Genomic DNA, 17333 nt, shown 5'->3' with positions numbered 1-17333 from the left:
AAAGCCTCCATTATACATATTGCACAGGTTTGGGGATATTAGAATATCAAATCTGTTGATGTTATAATATCAACGAAATGCACGTACTTGCAGAAACTGGAGCAAGGCCAACGCCACTTGAAAGATAATTTTCCATCCGTATACGAGGAAGCAGTCGAGGACGCGCACGACGGCGTCGGCTGGCAGCGTGTCGCAGTTGGTGAACAGCGTCATGAACCATCTAGACACCATATTGAGAAGATGACGAACCCACGACCGTGTATATCATATGTGTTGGACTACTATACCCGGACGCACACATGCTTACGTGGAAATCCTCGGCTTCAAAGTGGGCGTGCAAATCGGGCAAGAGTTGTTGGACCATCGAATGTAACTACGATGTGGACCGCGACAAGTCGACACACGTGATACACTACGCTGTCGTCGTCGTCGCCGAAGTACCTGGTAGAAGCGGAGGTTGAGCAGCGGCACGCCCGGGCGATACAGCTCCATGAGTTGATACTGCGGCGACACGGCGATGGCCGTCACCAACCAGAACGCCTGCGCTTCGTTCCATTGTACGTTGGACAGCATGAACGCCGTCAAGAAATTCTACCAAGTTCGTTGAAAAAAAAGGTGTACGGTAAGGGACAGTAAACTCGGTACCATGCCTTGGCAATACCCCATGGTCGTGTGGGTGGCGGTGAACGCGCGGAGGACGCGGGCCAGCGCGAGTTTCTTCTCGTCGACGTCGGTCACACTGACATGAAGCTAGTTCATATTCGCATGTCAAGAAACTTTTTGATCACGATCGATCGTCTGCTATTCCAAGCATAGACTTTGCATTATCATTCGTACAGGCACCTTGCGCGCTTGCTTTCGAAGCGAGGATCGGCCAAACGTTCGGTCAACATCTGCTAGGATCTGCTTGTCGTGCTCGAGGCACCCGTTCTCTCCGCACTTGGCCACCACGAGCGCATACGCTTCCGACCACGTTGGTGAAGCCTTGAGCATGATCGACGACCAATGCAGTGCTTCGTCAGAGTCTTCGTCCGCAGCGCTGGCGCCCCCAAGATGCGACGTGACGGCCTCGGCCAAATCGCACACGTATTTGTGCGTGTCTGGGTCATGGCAGGCCCGCCACATCCAAAATTGAGGACTAGGGGGGACAGGGGGGGTTGAAGTATTGGATGAATGGCATCAAGTACAGTAGGAATAATCATTGGGGGGGGAGTACCGAAAGTGCACGGGGAACCCCAATCGGATGCACGATTCACGTTCTAGATCGAGCGTGGCTATGTAGGCCTGGAATGGACGAGCGGTCTAACGGTTTATCGATGGTGACCATATAGAAGCGATATCAAACACATTGAAGGGCCATATGAAGCCAAGGATGGAAGTACTTGGGCAAGACGCTTGATGTCGACGACAGTCAAGAAAGGTACGATGAGGCGGGCGATGGGTCGCCATGGCTTTCGTTGGTTTTGAATCGCCTAGTCGAATGCTCTCAACTCATTCCATTCAATACAAAGTATGCAACGACATGTATGTCGCCACGTCACTCGAAGCCCCACAACGAAGCGTCCGACTTCACGTACCTCTTGCAACACGGCGGTGGTGATTTCGACTTTGTCGAGCGCTTTTTTCGCCCTCGTCTCAGCGACCTTGAGGCACATGACTAGTTGGCGGTTGGCCACGCGCAACTGCTCGCTGGCTTCCACAGATTCACTTGGCTACAACAACACACACACAAAACACGGTGGGTTGGCATCAACATTGTTGAAGACAAAATTGGATCCATCTGTTCCCCTTGTCGTCATACATATACATGTGATGTCAAATCATCACACGATAAACATACGCGGAATTTATGGGCCGGCGGCGTCTTGACGTGCAAGTCGAGCGCTGGATTGTCGTCCTCTCGCCATTTGCTTTGAATCGACTTGTCGACGGCAAGCATGTTGCATCCTACAAATGTCATTCGCTTGTAAACAAGGGCATGTAAACCAATTGGATCAGTAGCAGCACCACGAACCTTGGGCGATGGCATCGGTGCGAAGCGTCGCCGCCACGGCCAACTGGGCGTTCACAGTCGTGTCGGTATCTTGGGCAATCGTTTGAATGCGAACTTTGAGCTCTCGGTTTTCATGGAGCAGACGACGCACTTCCAGCAAGCCTTTCCAGAACACACCACAGGACAGTGCAAGGTGACGACGACAGTGGTTATACCTTTGTCGTTGTCGATCGCTGCTTTGCATGTGGCACATACCCGCGCAGGACGCGCAGGGGCACCCGCGGACAGTTGAAGGTCCACCACGAACGGAGAACAGGGATGGCAATAGATATCAAAGCACATTCGACACTAACCAAATAAGGTGATGGTTGTCAGTGGGTGAGTTGTGACGTGGTAGACGTACGTGATGGCGACGAAGTTGCATCGAAAAGGGAGTGTGACACGATGCACACGCGATCGCCGCCGCGTCTTGCTTCCAAAAGTGATCCTGAAAGTCCATTTAACATCGTGGTGAGTTGAATTGCTGTCAAAATTCTAGTGTATACTGGAAGGGAAACGGGAAACTCGGACTGGTCATCCCAGCCAGGAAGCAACGTGTTGAGCAGTTCAATGTACTCTTGCATGGCAGTGAGTTTGCTGATGTCGCCCAGCATATCCCATTTCCGCCTACGGTATATATCACAGGTTATGGTTGGACAAGATGCTACGTAGATGAGGCACAAACATGATTGTATTTGGCGTGCCCAAGAGTCCTCCACACAACGTCAGAGTCGGGAACCAGCTGCCTATGTTCCACCGTTACCGTGAACATTCTATTGGAGTGCAATCACCTTGGACAGCGTTGATGGTGGTTTGGCTCGTGATCGTTCGAACCTCCGACTCTTTGCGCTCTCGGCAGATCGCGGCTGGGCCTTGTTCGACGAGGCATTGCAGGCCAAACAGCGCGTCTTCCTCCTGCAAAAGGGCCGACACAACCACCGTATCCACGGCGCGATGGGATCCGTTGTGGTACTTGTTGAATACCGACGTTACCAGCTTCGATGCGCGCTGATACTTTGCAGTCACGAGCACTTCGTCCACGGCAAAGTCGTAAGGCATCACGGGTTCAAACGTTCCAAGCATCGTGGTCAACAGCCACAGATATTGCGACGAACAGTCGTCAACGCACTCGACAGTTTCATATCAACCCCATCCACAGTGTATACAACTTGGTAAGTGCAAGACGATTGTAGTACAGTATTATACACTCGATGAGTCGAAGGATGACGTGGCCGCTTGGGACCAGCATGCCGAGAACGACGTAAATTGTGTAGCCAGAACTTCAAGTTGAAGTTGCACGGTGTAGCCACAGCAAAGTGCAATGTACACCATAAAGTACTGTACATTTGCAACGGCTACGATCGCAGATTTCGATGGTGAGTCTATGTAAAAAATGCACTTCGAAGCAGTTTCTGCCTAGTAACAGTACTAGTACTAGTACCTGGCGCTGCAAATATCGTCAGCGTATAGCCGACACGACGGCACTTTCAAACACGATTGGCACCTCTATAGCGTCGTGGCAGCGACAGTGCAACATGATTGGGTGGCTGTCACATATTACACTCTCATGAGAGTGGCTAAGAGAGTGGCCTATCCTTTCATGCGAAGTTGAGGTACGCTTGTAGCAAGCTCCATCGTGATGTGTCAATTTCACCGTGTTTAGCACAGCGATATAGGCAAAGGTCATTCAGGTCACGGCGGGCTCGACTCCGCTCGGTGGTGGCGAGTGAGAGTGAGATCGGCTCTCACCCGTTAGAACGGTGCCACATGGCTCTACATAGAATAAAATTGTGGACGGAGCGATACAAACCCCCAGACACACGCACCAGAAGAAATTAAATTACTGCCACCACGTGGTGCAAGTGCCCATTGTCAAAGGCTGACCGAAATAGTACTAATCGACTTACCGCCACTGCCAAGCGCACAGCAAGGAGTGGACACGATACAACAACAGGTGCCGCTTCTCATCATGTATGCTTCCCGTGGAGACGAGCATGTAGCTGCGCGGAAGGAATGGTTTTTCCGGCGCCTTCTGAGCTCGGACGTGCGCCAGCGCGCCGCGTCGATTCAAAAGATCCGCGTCGAGTTGCTCGAGATGGAGCCGCATGTGCTCGACGTCCATGTGCCGAGTCTGCGCCGTCTGGCGCGCGATGCGCCGCTCCCGGACGTCCGCGCCGGCTGCCTTGACATCCTCGACGAACTCAACACCCCCCACGACGCGCACGACGACACGCCCGTGTCCTACTACATGGACGAGCGGGAGATTGTCGACGTGACTGCCACGCACGACCCCGACGTTGCCGCGATCTTTGTCAAGTGCTTCCTCCAGTCCGGCCGTGTCTCCCATCTCACCCGCATGTTGGCATGGCACACCTCATACCTCAAGGTACACCATACATGCATACATACGCGATAGGGATCCCACGTTGTCCTACTCACCAATTCTCTCCCTATGTGTATGAATGTATGTAGCTCCATCGAGGCTTGATCACATCCATCATGCTCAGCGGTGCGTCAGTCTCTCTTTTCTACATGCGACAGTGTCATAAACGTTTGCATTGTGATGCTTTGGGCGGCTTTATAGATGGCCCTCTGCCTTTGGAATGGCGCAACTACATTGCACTCATGGCCGCGTCCGAGTACCGGTGCCATTACGTGAGCATTTTGCATCAGCATTACTTTCTCATCAACGGCGGCGACGCCACGTGGCTTGATGGTTTGGATTATGTGCCATCGAAACTTGCGCGCCTGCACAGTTTGAACGCGTTGCTGGCCCACCAGCCATGGCTCGTCACTTCCGACGACGTCGCGTCCTTGGTATATATATATATATTATATTTTTTTTTGTACTACACTAGTCTTTCATTCTCCATAGTCAATCTTCAAATTGCAGTACCATTTCGTCCATATGATGTACTTGTTGATATTTTTGTCGGCTTGTTTAGTTGAAGACATTCATTCACCTTGTGTTATACTATTATTTTCACAAAGAAATAGTTTTCTTTAGGAAATCTATAATATTATGGACGACAAGTCAGTGCTATCTATATCCATCATCGATCACGTTCCTAGTAAGTGATGTCTATCATTGACGACATGGGCAGAGTTGTGGCCGAGGCGTTCTGTATCGACTTTGGTAGACTGAATGATATATATAAATTTTCCGTTCCTTGTGTTATTTCTCGGTATACCATTATATATTATTATATATATATATAATCATGCACACTAATTTACGGACAACTTATTCATCTTGAAGTATAAACCATCAAACCAATGAATATGTTTTGAACAGATTTATCAAATCTATTTCATTTGAATAAATTATGTTTATTTATATAAAAATTATTTAAATATATTTAGAAAACATAATTTTATTATTCGTAAATACTAATAAAAAGAACTCGAGGTGGTTCAGTTCTTACAGGCTGTGTGTGTTATGGGAATGCTACTCCGAGTGTTTAGAGTCCATATATATTTATATTCGTTGTAGAGTCGAAAGGGCCTTATAGTTAGAGTAATCTTCTTTTTGACGTGGTATATTAATATATATATTTATATTCGTTGTAGAGTCGAAAGGACCTTTGAGTAATCTTCTTTTTGACGTGGTATATTAATGCATATATATATATAAAATTCGTTGTAGAGTTGAAAGGACCTTTGAGTAATCTTCGTTTGACGTGGTATATTAATATTGATTGCGTGTGTTTGCGTAGCTGCAGACGACCACCGACCGCGACGGAGGGTCGTCGTCGTCGTGGTCCGTGTCTGAGCTAGTGCATGCGATCATTGTTATGTGCATGTTTCACTCCATGTCGAGCATTGCGCTGGGTCTGGGCTGTGTGGACGAGGCAGATTTGACGCTTCTCTCAAGCTCAGCCATGTTTGTGCCGACGATGCGCAGTCGGCGGAAGAGCAGCAACCTCAGCGACCGCAGGAGCGAGTGCAGCAGCACGGGGGGGCCCGAATACGACGTGGCGCGGATGGAAGTGGAGGAAGCCGAGCTCCGGGCTCGCCTCGAGGTGGTTCCCCCAGGATCTGGTGACGACGATGGTGACGACGACGATAGCAGCTGCAGCAGCATCAGCAGTGGGGACGACGAAAGCCTAGAGATGGACGGGGAAGCTCCGTTTGACTTGGCCGCAGCCCCCTTGTCTGGTAACCAACTCGTTACATATTGAGGTACTTACTACTTCTTCCCATGATGATATATATGCTTGCGGTGTAGGACATGGCGGCGGACGGCAAAGTGCCCATCATCGTCGACTACGGCAAAGTACCCATCATCGCAGTCGCGGCGACTCGATGGAGACGGTCGTGCCGCTCAAGGGCGACATGTGGCGATACTGCAGCGAAACCATTGACGAGTATGTGGATTTCGACGTGCGGTCGGCAGAGTACAACGTGCTGCACACGGAGGACTTCTCCTGGGACGAGCACTGCTTTTCACTGGTCAGTCGATACTTTCCTGGCCCGGGGGTACGTACAGTAGTGTAGTTGGATCGACAACGAATCGGGGGGGGGGGTTGTGGTGAAGTGATATTTTTCTTTACCCAAAATTTGGACATTTGTGCTGATTCGCCAAATCATATATCGATTCTTTATACTGAAATTTGCATGTAAAGATAGATCGTCCAGTATCACACGAATTTCAATCACACACGAATTCGATGTTAATTTGATCGACGAGTGGATAATTTGATTGGGTCGTTGATGACTGTTCTCGGTTTTGATTGGTCGATCGATTCTCTGCCGATTTGGTGATTCTGCTCATTCGATTGCGAACCCAAAACTCCAATTTCGACTTGACAATATATGATGATTGCAATATCGGATATATGTCGCCTAGGGAGCCATCTTGGAGGACTTGTTCAAACTCACAATGAAGTTGACGTACCGCACGTATGGTCAAGATCAGGCTAGTAATACTACTACTACAAGTCGTGCTGCCAACCACCATCCAAATCAGGAAGAAGACGGCCAGGAGACAGCGGACAAAGCCGCCGCCGCCAATCAAGAAGACGATGACGAAAAGAAGTCCGAGGTCGACACGACGCCGTTCCGCCATGCGATATGGTACTATGTGCACCGTATCTACGGCATCTGCCACGACGACTACGATTACCGCAACGTCAACATCTACCTCAACCGGCCGACCAAACATTTTGTGAAAAAAGTTGCGTGCACTCCATGGCGGGTTACGGTGAAAGACTTTGAGCATTTCAGCCACACGCTGACTGCGTCTGAGAAGTGCCACGTCACGCTGTTGGCCGCAGAGGCGCGCAAGCAAGCCGGACTCATGTATGGCCTCCGTGCAGTCATGCAACATTTCTTGTGAGTGTGCAACATTTCTTGTGAGTTAGATTCGTATTTAAAAACTCGAAGAACGTCGTCGACCTGTCACACAAATATGTTTGCCACCACGTTGGTTTTGACTGCTCAAGGGGGTGACATAGTGTCGAGGGTTGTATTGTATTGTCGATTTGATACAAACTTGGGGAGGTGCTTTTTGGAAAAGTACTGTACTGTAACCACGACGGGGTGCAATCGACCAAACCGATCCACAATCGATCTGATTGGTTGTTAAATTTCATTGAAAAGGTTTTGATTGGCTAATAATTTTGAGCTCATCTGAGAGGTAGCCAATCAAATCGATTTACATTCCACAACGAGAAACCACACCACAATACGAAATTTCACTCGAACGCACAATAGCGCGATACTGTATCTCAGACAACCCCGACGAATCACAGCCTCGTGTATACTTGAAGGATTTCCTGTAACAAGGGGACTGATTGACTAAAAATAATTATCCTTTTCCTGTAGAACATTTAGGATTAACTATACATACTTAATACTAGATACATATAATACATAATTAAACATTCTTTTTGTAAAAAATTAAAAAAAGCGAGAAATCCTATTATAATTGACATTTGCGACACTGTGGTCGTCAATATTGTGCTTTCGAGTGAAATTTCGTGTTGTGGTTTCTCGTTCAAATTTAAATCGATTTGATTGGCTACCTCTCAGATGAGCTCAAACTTATTAGCCAATCAAAACCTTTTCAATGAAATTTAACAACCAATCAGATCGATTGTGGATCGGTTTGGTCGGCGCGATTCGATTGCACCCCCTCCCCAAATTTGTATCAAATCGACAATACATGTATATATATCGCATTCAAGACTTTGCATTCATTTTGCATGTTGTGGTCCTCCGATATGCGTCCATCGTCGTCGTTAGGGCATGAGGTCGACACCTGAGTGGCTACTGGAAATATGTCCTTAGTAACGTGGAGGCTACGTATCGAAAGCGATAGCTGGGACATCAACGGGGGGGGTGTGGGTAGAATGGGCCACGCCGTGGTTTGAGAAGATCGTCGTCGAGTTGCCGTTAAAGAGGGGGCCGCGCTGCGCTGGGTCTTGGAGTTGATGCATGAGTAATCGCACAAGCGAGTCCAATGACGGGTCATGTTGGTTGATTCCAGGGACGGATAACCGTGTCGCAGTGGTGCTACTGCTGTCGTCAATGTCGAAAGCAGCATTGCCAGACATGGTCGTGTTGTCCTGGGCCTTGATGGAGACAGCGGCGGCATCCACGTCGAGGGAAGTTGCCATAGCTTGTAGCTTCCCCAGTGGAATCTATCATGAGAGGTCACTGAAGGAATGGATGGTAGGTGGGTACGTTGGATAAGAGGGATGCAAACAGGTCGTTCTTGGATTGAAGTAGGGATGTGTCCATGTGGTGCGGGTCGTCGTCGGACGTGGGGGTCGCAACGTCGTCGTCCTCCATCGCTTGGGCCAGGAAGTCGCCCATGATATCATGGGATTCCTTGGCGTTCGTTGGTGACGCGAGCAAGTGTTTCTGCAACATGAACCAACGGAGGGTCATTATCGGCAACATCGTCCGACGAAGTGAGACGACGACGTACGCGGTACACGACGTAACGAGATGACGAATGCGGCAAGAAACCACCAGACACTTCGCGGAAGGAGCGACTTTGTGCCCATGCTTCTATCATGGGCGAAGCGGTCGCGACAAACGACAGGTATATGCATGATGGGATGTCGAGCTGCACCAACGAGTCCACCTCGGCGAGAAGTTGGGATCCCATGCCTGTACAGCTCAGAAGTGTCAAGGATATTCATGCCAAACAATCCTGTCTACCTCGGTGTCGGCAAGGAGAGGCCACGGCAAAATGTTCTAGCGTCACTGTAGACGTCGACGCATCCCAGACCGCGCTGGCTGCTGCTATCGTGTCGCCATGGCTGTCTTCAGCAACGTACATCCAAGCATCTTGCTTGGAATGCTCCAGGAACGGGAACGCCATGCCATTTTCCACGTATGTCGAGCGGAGAAACTCTTCGAGGACTTCATGTTCGTCGGCCGTCGCGCGGCGCACTCGAGTGTCGTCCATCTGAGGGATCAAAATGTGCGTTTTCGCGGGGTTTCCATGAAATCTTCGGACATATACAAACAGGCAATTTCAAATTTACTAAAGTTCAATATATGACGTACAATATACATACTATGGGCATTTCGGTATCCAAGGAATATTGGTTTCAGCACAAATATCAAGTCGATACACCAACAGGAACAAATCCCGAAATTCTCCTGTGAGAAAACATATACGGAAATGTTTATCGTTTACGATATATTGACAACGGCATATTAGGATCTAACCGTGGTTTGCTTTTCGTAATACCGTTGAAAGAACTTCCAGCCGCAGACTCCCAACGTGGAATCAATCACAAACATCATGGCAAACGTCTTTGGGTTTGGCCGCATGCGGGACGAGCAGAAGGACGACGATGAAGAAAAACAGGCGTATTACACTGGAGGCACGTCCTCGCATGGCGGCGGGAGCGGGTTGAGCGTCTACGGCAACCCCACAGGCGCGGCAGGTGGCAACCCGAACGTAGACAACATCATCTCCCGCGCCCAACAACAAGGCCGTGAAGCTGCAGAAGGCAGCAGTACAAGTGGTGCCGCGGTCATTCCCGCGCATGTGATTACGTTTTACGCGGAAGGATTCACGGTGGACGAAGGAGAGTACCGGCGCCGCGATGACGAGAGCAACCGCGAGTTCCTCAGCGCCATCGAACGCGGCCACGTTCCACGGGAGCTGGAAGCATTGCACCAGCGAGGCGAGCATGTCGACATCTCGCTCGTGGACAAGCGCCACGAGCAGTATCAAGGCAAACCCAAGCCCCAGTACGAAGCGTTTGCCGGAGCAGGGCAATCCATGGGTGCATCCCCGGTACATCATCACTCGATGCAGTTCTGAGCGAGGCATGCTCATCGTCCTCCTAGGTCGACGCCAGTGCGATCGTCCGAGACGTTGACACTTCCGCTACGCTCAAGCCAGTGGATACAACCCAACCCACCACCGTTGTCCAAATCCGACTTGCCAACGGCAGCCGAGTGCGAGAGACGCTCAACACGACGCACACCGTCCAGGACCTCCACGCCATCCTCCGCCGAGAAGGCGCGGCCACGCAGTCGTACGTCCTTCTGGCCGGGTTCCCGCCGAAACCCATCACCGATATGCAAGCCACCCTGGAGGCGGCGGGCCTTCTCGGTGCCGCGATTACCCAAAAGTGGGCGTGATACTAATGCTGGTAACATGACCAGTACTACGATTGCCCTTTGTAAATACACAGCTGCATCGTGCCACTAGAGAATCAAGGACGATATCGCACACCAGCGAGATGTCCATCGTGTTAATCAAGGACGATATCGCGATCGATGGCTTTAACACCAGCGAGATGTCCACCGTGTTCCTGTGGTAAACGCGCACGGGTATGGCAACTACCAGTCTGTCTGTTCGAGTCAGCCCACATTAGGCGTTGCTTTGTCGGGATAAGCATTCGCATGTCCTAGTGCAAGGTGGTTTGCGATACACAACTATTTGATTCTATGTATTTCCATCAACCAGATATATTAATATTGGACACGTTTATTAAAATCTCGTACAACGTGACTGCTTTTTGTAATACTAACTTACTCTAAAATCATCAATTGGACACTACAATTCAATTGCCGCGAAGACTTCAACCCCATGGCCTCTGTCGTCTCACCGTAGCTTCGAACGCTTCACCCCCCACCCACCACCACCGTCACTTTAACTTCCAAATAGCTCCATCTCTTGCCCATTTTGGCAGCATCTCTGGCATGCGATGGTGTTGAATCTTGAACTCAGCACGTCGGGGGGGGGGGTACAGTATAGTATACTCGGGGGCCAGGGGGATATCCGATAAGCTCGAGCACGGCGTCGACGGATTTCGCCTGGCACACGAGTGCCGACAGTCACGTAATGTTGAGATGTGCAACAATTATTGTTATTCGAAATGAATTTCCAGACCGAATCTCGCCGCCGAATCGAATCACGAATCGACGCTATTGGCTAATCCATTTTTTAGTGGATTTGATTCGCTCGTGCAGAAAGGACAAGCATATTCAGCCAATCACAACTTCCGGCGTGATTCAATTTGGACAGGCGAATTTTGGAAGTTTATAGCGAATTCACAATAACGTGAATGGCATTTATTCGCGCTGAGGATGCAGCAAATGGATATGTCCGTTGGTCGCGTAAAGAATTGTTATTAATAGCGAAAAGTTGCCGCTTATTTCGACCGAATATTGGTAATACTTCGATGTCAAAATGGACAGGGGCTGCCAATCGAATCGACGGACTGAAGTAGCCAATGAAATTTTCGAAAAAAAACTTTCGACCAATCATATTGCATGTGGGTGTATTCGGTTTCACAAAGTGTTCAACATTGCATTGGACAGACAGTGAGTATTAATATATTTAGTTCAAGTAAAATGAAAACTCGACGATTTCACGTGGATTTGACGTCGTTCGTCGAATCTACCGAAAATTATAAATTTACTTTGAAAGCACAATATTAATTGCTGCGTCTGCGTCACGTTATTTGCGTGAAAGTGGATGTACACAGTACATACAGTACATACCCATCGAGATCCTAACGTTAGTGGTATTAATACATTGTTACAATTATTATTATACTTCAAAGACGACTACATTTTCCGCAGCGTGAGGAACCCTTGAGCCCGTTCGTCGATGTCGTACGTGATGGATACAGTGGCCCGTGGAGGCAGCGCCAGAAATTCGCACAATGTGATTCCGGCCACGTTTCCCGCGGCATGCCGCCGCCGCCGCCGCTGATGCTGGCAGTTGTTTGGCGCTTGGCTGTCGCCCTTGTCCCTGTACAACTCGATACTTCAGCCCCGCTTTGCACATGTCCGATATGACGTTATCGCGTACCCAGATAGGACCAAAGCGGGCTCGCCATTGACCAACACTTGCAGCGTCGGCGCGTAGTCCGTGAAGAAACTCGCTTGGAGCTGATACAGCCCCGGGATGATCGCTGTGACGTGGTCAGACCCCTTATCCCATGCAAACACGTCCGGGTTCGTGTTGACCACTTGGACGGTCCACGCAATTGTGTGGCGGTCCGTGGGTCGCCCGGTTTTCCAGATCTGATACCACCACGACGAATCAGACGCAGAATCAGATACATAAATATTGTTGGGTTTCTTCAAAACTGGAGCAATACGAGTGTATCATCGACATAACCAAATACTACGTAGTAAATGTAAAGAAGAATCGGCAGTAGAATTTAGCCAATCAGCTTCCAGGAAGACATCAGTTCAACCAATCAACAGCTAATTTGTGTGTGACTTGAATTAGTGTGACGGGTATTTCCGCTGGCCTCTTTCTTTTTCATCCAAAATTCAAAACAAAAATCGATCGATGAATTTTGTGCAAATCAGCACAAAAGTCCAAATTTTGTCTGAAAGGACAATATATAGCACGGTACCCAACGCCCGACACACAATTCGCCCCGCATCTGTTTGCGAAGCCCCGTGAGGTCCTCCACCAGCGCTTGCAGATCGCCCTCGTCGGCTTTGGTGTGAATCGTTTGCTGCAGGGCCCCCAGTGCGTCGTTGACGTCGACGACGTTGCACTTGGTGTCCAATAGCGTGCACGCGTCCTTGATGCCCATCTGAGTTGATATTCCGATCAAAAGATAGTTCGAATATATACAACAACAGGGATGTCCCAGTCCACTTACCTTGACCACGACTTTACTCCGAAGGTCTTCCAGCGCCTCTGTCCATCCATCTGCATGCTGCACATGTTCATGCTGCTACACCCAGCCCACAAATGATTATTCAATGGACCAACAAGAGCACGGTACCAAATCTCGCATATGTTGAGTGACCATGTCGCCGTGGTCGTGCAATTTTGCTTCTAATACGTGCTGCACATGCCGCAGCTCTTGCTTGGATTCGATTTGCATAGAAGTGATGGCATCTCGTATCGATTCATGCAGCTCTGCGCGGGTAATTTTGTCGGCAAGCACCGCGTCGACGTCCTCTGACCATCCATATATTAAACACCAGTCTGAACAAGGGTATAGTTATACCTCGGTTCACTTTGCGCGCCAAGAGCTTGGCCACATCGGCCTTGAAACATTTTTTATGCAGTGCTGTCGCCACTTCATGTTTCCACTCCATGACCGCCTGCTGGAGCACCCCATCCAGGCGACCCCCCACTCGGTCCTCGACTTGCTTCTACTCCAAGTAGCAAATTGATTTTAGTCGTTTGATCGACAGTCACTTGTGGACTCGATTCATACATACACCTATGAAAGAGAACCTGTCACTCAAGAACGTCACATACCTCCCTCGAGTCTAACTCGTCCCTGTCAACCTTTGCTGCCAAGACGACCTTCACGTCGGACGCCATGGCACGCTGCCTCTACGTACTTTAGCTTTAGTGACGTCAAAGAACTACGTTTGTGTTTCTGTTGTAGTACAGACCACTTGAGCATGGCATTCTGCCGACGTAGCTGCCAACGATTGATCCAGTTGTGCCTTGAATTTGGTCAAGTCATCGCGAGAGACAGCCAGTTGATCGGCCAAGTGCTTTCGAAGTCCTTTCTCCAAGTGACCTATCGTGTCTTTGACTTGCAAAGCTTGTGCTCGATGTTGCGCCTTTGTGTCTGTCATAACTCGTTGCTCCAACGCGTGCAGATCACCTTTAGTGGCCATATGCTGTTCTATCTGTACCATGTTCATGACATTTCTTAAGGTTCACTAGCATTACAACATGAACATACCTTGGACATTTTGGCGGCGTAGCGCTCAGTGACGTCGTCTTGGACGTGTCTCAACGCTTCGTTTGACGCAAATGAAGAGTTTGCATGTGCCATGAACTACAAACCAATAGATATAACGTTGCGTTTATGAACGTAAATATATACATATGTGGAATTATGGACAATTGGCTGTGTAAGTACCTGCTTTAGCAAGACTTCTTCCATGTCTCGAATTGTGTCTTGTAACGGTGTGATTGCGTGGTCGAGGCGTCGCTTGAGCTCGTTGCCACTGGCCACCGCTCGAGCCTCGAGGTCGTCCGGCGATACGGACCGCTTTTTCAACTTGCGCACGTCTGCTACTAATGCAAGAAACTCCTTGCGCGAGACGACCATAGACGCATCGTCGTCGTTGTTGCTGATGTGAGGTGGGGGCGCCAGTGCCGTGAACGCCGCATCTTGCATCCGATCGATGCGGGCATCCATGGTGTCCAACATGACTGCATGACTGGACACAATCTTGGCCACAGCCTGCAACGTTGTCTTTACGATCGTTTGGATGTTGCGCCATTCGGTGTCGCCTGCCAACAAGTGCGTGAGTCCATGGAGTCCGGCCGACGGCGGCATGTCGACTAGTTGGCGAGGTGAAATGTAACTGCTGAACCGGTTACATTATCCGGAACTTGCTATCCGACTGGGGCAAAGTAACTGTACGCTAATTATCCGGAACTTGCATTGTCTGGGTAATTATCTGGAGACGTTACACATTTGCGGTAAGCCAATGAGCAGGCGCCAGCATTACAATGTCTGATGACGATGTTTTCATAGTTGGACACAGATATCATCCCGTAAGTTCTGTGGCCTCGCAACTGGTAGCTTTGAAGAGGTGAAGGGCGTCTGTGAAGTGCATATGCACATAACGTTAAGGAAATGACCACAATGGCGGCCACATCACTCGTGAAGTAAAAGTCAAATCCAGGTTAACTATAGTATATCTCGAATTATTTTTCTTCCAAATGTGCAAAGATCAAGTTTCAAAGGATATTGGTTTACAGCTCTCAAAGCGTACTGGAAGCCCATCAAAGCAGGTCTATTCTACGGACAAATATACCAAGGAAGCATGTACGTCCGTGGGCTTGCTTGTTGGTACGTCCAAAGGCACACTGGACGAAAAAGCCTGTTTCGATATCTTTTGGAGTGGGAGTTCACCAGACTTATTTATTTATACAGGTGTTTCTGAACATATCCAGAAAAAATGACGTTGTGGTGTCATTCTGGAGGTGACATGACACAGTCTACGGCTGCGGCGGCGCCGTCCGAGGTGTCCCCTCTCCACTCCCCAGTAAACACACCGGACAACCAAGACGTCCAATACACAAAAGTGGACTCGACGCGCGCGATCAACATGCCTGCGTCGCCGCCTTCGTTTGTCCAGAAGGTCCTTCCTGCGCTCGGGTCTGCGTTCGTCGCGTCCGTGGCATATCTGGACCCAGGTAACTTTGCGACCAACATCCAAGCCGGCTCCAACTACGGCTTCACATTGCTGTGGGTGATCTTGCTGGCTAATCTCATGGCGATGCTGTTCCAGACGCTGTCGGCAAAGCTCGGCATCGCCACGGGCAAGAACCTCCCCGAAGTGATCGCGGAGCAGTTCCATCCGTGGGTCGTCGTGGTCATGTGGCTGGCGGCCGAAGTGGCCGCGATTGCAACCGACGTGGCCGAGTTCATCGGGGCCGCGATCGCGTTCAAACTGCTGTTTTCGATCTCGCTGGCGTGGGGCGCGGTCATCACCGCCGGCATGACCCTGGTTCTTTTGTACGTCCACCAGCACCGCATCCAAGCGTTCGAAGTTGTCATCTTCATCTTGGTGTCTGTGATCGTCGTGAGCTACATCATGGAAACTGCGCTGCAGCCGAGCATTCCGTGGGCCGAGGTGGCGTACAACACATTCGTGCCGAGCTTCGACGGTAAGGACAGCCTCGTCCTCGCTGTGGGCATTGTCGGGGCCACCGTCATGCCCCATGTGATCTACCTCCACTCGGCGCTCACCCAGAGCCGCTTTGTCGTGTCGGACGACGGTGATGTGATCTTTCCGCCGCTGCGGTACGAAGTCGTGGGCATTGTGATCGCTCTGGGGATTGCTGGCCTAGTCAACATGTCGATGCTGATCATGGCGGCATCGACCTTCCACACTGCTGGGTACACGCAGGTAGACTCGATCGAGAACGCGTACATCACGCTGGAACCGCTGCTCGGCAAGGCGTCTTCGTATGTATTTGCCATTGGACTGCTGGCCAGTGGCATCTCGTCGTCGGCGGTGGGTACCCTCGCGGGTCAGGTGATCATGGCGGGCTTCCTCAACTTCCACGTAAATGTATGGATCCGCCGCGCCGTGACTTTGGTTCCGTCCATGATGATCATCTTCTCAGGCGCCGACCCCACCCAAGCGCTCGTGTTCAGCCAAGTCGTTCTGAGTTTCTGCATTCCGTTCGCCCTCATCCCCCTCGCCATGTTTACCGGCAGAGAAGACATTATGGGCAAGTGGAAAAGCGCGTGGCCCATGCAGCTGCTCACGGCCGCGCTCTGCGCGTTCATCGTCGGACTCAACGTGTACCTCGTCCTCGCGTCAGTGTTTGACTGGTAACAGCCATGGGCTAAAGCGTAATAAAAATGAAGTTTCAAGATATCTTGGGTGTGCTCCGCATTGCACAACTAGCAAGAATGAGTCATTTTTGAGATAATAAGCCCATGGACGATCATCTGTTTTCAAGCTCATACTACCGTATAGGTAACAATAACTACCCGGGCTAAATAACTACTTTTGGGCCTTCGCGGGCACAATAACTACCCTCAGCGCCGCAGGCGGGCTAAATTTCACTACCCTGGGCAATATGGTTAACTTAATGAGTCCATGAGCAAGTTGCTCATCGTTAATGCCTCGGAAGAATTTTGGAATGCCTGACATTTGTGTACTTCCAAGTACAAATAAAAATATAAAAATGTCGCGAAATGGTGGACTTGAACTCGGGACTTTCAGGTCACGAATCGGGCGCTCTACCACTTGAGCTGCAAAAACTGGGTGTCGCATTAGCTCAGTTGGTAGAGCGTCAGTCTTTTAACCCAAAGGTCCCCGGTTCGAGTCCGGGTCCCGCCATTCTTTTCGACGAATT

At 50.0% G+C, this 17333-nt stretch overlaps 6 protein-coding genes and 1 pseudogene across 11 annotated transcripts; 4 read left to right on the top strand and 3 right to left on the bottom strand.

The window, feature by feature from the left end:
* Nucleotides 1-69: 69 nt before the first annotated feature.
* Nucleotides 70-3115, bottom strand: H257_08720 (hypothetical protein; the record flags this gene model as incomplete). The annotated part of the gene is made up of 15 exons (XM_009834752.1): nucleotides 70-220; nucleotides 288-373; nucleotides 442-591; nucleotides 646-750; nucleotides 844-1138; nucleotides 1217-1302; nucleotides 1383-1472; nucleotides 1578-1712; nucleotides 1841-1947; nucleotides 2015-2155; nucleotides 2209-2341; nucleotides 2397-2480; nucleotides 2539-2659; nucleotides 2718-2778; nucleotides 2824-3115. 15 exons carry the CDS (start codon nucleotides 3113-3115, stop codon nucleotides 70-72), a joined length of 2037 nt encoding a protein of 678 aa, XP_009833054.1.
* An 800-nt stretch (nucleotides 3116-3915) lies between these two features.
* H257_08719 lies at nucleotides 3916-7452 on the top strand. Of its 2 annotated transcripts, XM_009834750.1 has the most exons (6): nucleotides 3916-4418; nucleotides 4505-4541; nucleotides 4617-4849; nucleotides 5749-6190; nucleotides 6261-6511; nucleotides 6882-7452. In XM_009834750.1, exons 1-6 carry the CDS (start codon nucleotides 4002-4004, stop codon nucleotides 7368-7370), a joined length of 1869 nt encoding a protein of 622 aa, XP_009833052.1. In that variant the 5' UTR covers nucleotides 3916-4001; the 3' UTR covers nucleotides 7371-7452. The 2 variants fall into 2 exon arrangements, with proteins under 2 accessions (XP_009833052.1, XP_009833053.1); XM_009834751.1 differs by lacking the exon at nucleotides 6882-7452 and having other exon boundaries at nucleotides 6261-6542.
* Nucleotides 7453-8149: 697 nt separating this feature from the next.
* Nucleotides 8150-9480, bottom strand: H257_08718 (hypothetical protein). The gene is made up of 4 exons (XM_009834749.1): nucleotides 9203-9480; nucleotides 8967-9151; nucleotides 8720-8899; nucleotides 8150-8676 (listed from the first exon to the last, which is right to left on the bottom strand). Exons 1-4 carry the CDS (start codon nucleotides 9450-9452, stop codon nucleotides 8335-8337), a joined length of 957 nt encoding a protein of 318 aa, XP_009833051.1. The 5' UTR covers nucleotides 9453-9480; the 3' UTR covers nucleotides 8150-8334.
* A 264-nt stretch (nucleotides 9481-9744) lies between these two features.
* Nucleotides 9745-11018, top strand: H257_08717. 2 transcript variants are annotated; one of them, XM_009834748.1, is made up of 4 exons: nucleotides 9747-10295; nucleotides 10349-10656; nucleotides 10716-10837; nucleotides 10882-11018. In XM_009834748.1, exons 1-2 carry the CDS (start codon nucleotides 9795-9797, stop codon nucleotides 10643-10645), a joined length of 798 nt encoding a protein of 265 aa, XP_009833050.1. In that variant the 5' UTR covers nucleotides 9747-9794; the 3' UTR covers nucleotides 10646-10656; nucleotides 10716-10837; nucleotides 10882-11018. The 2 variants fall into 2 exon arrangements, with proteins under 2 accessions (XP_009833049.1, XP_009833050.1); XM_009834747.1 differs by having other exon boundaries at nucleotides 9745-10295; nucleotides 10349-10837.
* Nucleotides 11019-12024: 1006 nt separating this feature from the next.
* H257_08716 (hypothetical protein) lies at nucleotides 12025-14888 on the bottom strand. 3 transcript variants are annotated; one of them, XM_009834745.1, is made up of 10 exons: nucleotides 14368-14888; nucleotides 14188-14283; nucleotides 13889-14131; nucleotides 13749-13826; nucleotides 13492-13639; nucleotides 13264-13442; nucleotides 13138-13209; nucleotides 12883-13068; nucleotides 12327-12541; nucleotides 12025-12266 (listed from the first exon to the last, which is right to left on the bottom strand). In XM_009834745.1, exons 1-10 carry the CDS (start codon nucleotides 14788-14790, stop codon nucleotides 12080-12082), a joined length of 1827 nt encoding a protein of 608 aa, XP_009833047.1. In that variant the 5' UTR covers nucleotides 14791-14888; the 3' UTR covers nucleotides 12025-12079. The 3 variants fall into 3 exon arrangements, with proteins under 3 accessions (XP_009833047.1, XP_009833048.1, XP_009833046.1); XM_009834746.1 differs by having other exon boundaries at nucleotides 12883-13056; nucleotides 13138-13212; nucleotides 14368-14820; XM_009834744.1 differs by having other exon boundaries at nucleotides 12032-12266; nucleotides 13138-13212; nucleotides 14368-14790.
* A 535-nt stretch (nucleotides 14889-15423) lies between these two features.
* On the top strand, nucleotides 15424-16847 carry H257_08715 (hypothetical protein). The gene has a single exon (XM_009834743.1). The coding sequence runs from the start codon at nucleotides 15449-15451 to the stop codon at nucleotides 16805-16807; it is 1359 nt and encodes a 452-aa protein (XP_009833045.1). The 5' UTR covers nucleotides 15424-15448; the 3' UTR covers nucleotides 16808-16847.
* Nucleotides 16848-17244: 397 nt separating this feature from the next.
* Nucleotides 17245-17317, top strand: H257_08714 (annotated as a pseudogene). Its single transcript has one exon. The product of its transcript is annotated as a tRNA-OTHER (tRNA).
* Nucleotides 17318-17333: the final 16 nt, after the last annotated feature.

The sequence above is a fragment of the Aphanomyces astaci genome (assembly GCF_000520075.1).
Source record: "Aphanomyces astaci strain APO3 unplaced genomic scaffold supercont1.20, whole genome shotgun sequence".
In the NCBI taxonomy this organism is placed as follows: domain Eukaryota; phylum Oomycota; class Saprolegniomycetes; order Saprolegniales; family Verrucalvaceae; genus Aphanomyces; species Aphanomyces astaci.
The sequence above is the reverse complement of the archived record's forward strand: the minus strand, read 5'-3'. Positions and strand labels throughout refer to the sequence as shown.

Bases quoted from the DNA above. Each gene is read 5' to 3' on its own strand.
- H257_08719 (XM_009834750.1), top strand. From the start codon at position 4,002: ATGTATGCTTCCCGTGGAGACGAGCATGTAGCTGCGCGGAAGGAATGG. The intron at 4,542-4,616 runs GTGCGTCAGTCT...GCGGCTTTATAG, and splicing joins CACATCCATCATGCTCAGCG to ATGGCCCTCTGCCTTTGGAA. The intron at 6,191-6,260 runs GTAACCAACTCG...CTTGCGGTGTAG, and splicing joins GGCCGCAGCCCCCTTGTCTG to GACATGGCGGCGGACGGCAA.
- H257_08718 (XM_009834749.1), bottom strand. From the start codon at position 9,452: ATGGACGACACTCGAGTGCGCCGCGCGACGGCCGACGAACATGAAGTC. The intron at 8,900-8,966 runs GTACGTCGTCGT...TTCATGTTGCAG, and splicing joins CTCGTTACGTCGTGTACCGC to AAACACTTGCTCGCGTCACC. The intron at 8,677-8,719 runs GTACCCACCTAC...CTCTCATGATAG, and splicing joins TTGCATCCCTCTTATCCAAC to ATTCCACTGGGGAAGCTACA.
- H257_08717 (XM_009834747.1), top strand. From the start codon at position 9,795: ATGGCAAACGTCTTTGGGTTTGGCCGCATGCGGGACGAGCAGAAGGAC. The intron at 10,296-10,348 runs GTACATCATCAC...TCGTCCTCCTAG, and splicing joins AATCCATGGGTGCATCCCCG to GTCGACGCCAGTGCGATCGT.
- H257_08716 (XM_009834744.1), bottom strand. From the start codon at position 14,790: ATGCCGCCGTCGGCCGGACTCCATGGACTCACGCACTTGTTGGCAGGC. The intron at 13,827-13,888 runs GTCTGTACTACA...TAAAGTACGTAG, and splicing joins CAGAATGCCATGCTCAAGTG to AGGCAGCGTGCCATGGCGTC. The intron at 13,213-13,263 runs GTACCGTGCTCT...GGCTGGGTGTAG, and splicing joins CTCAACATATGCGAGATTTG to CAGCATGAACATGTGCAGCA.
- H257_08715 (XM_009834743.1), top strand. From the start codon at position 15,449: ATGACACAGTCTACGGCTGCGGCGGCGCCGTCCGAGGTGTCCCCTCTC.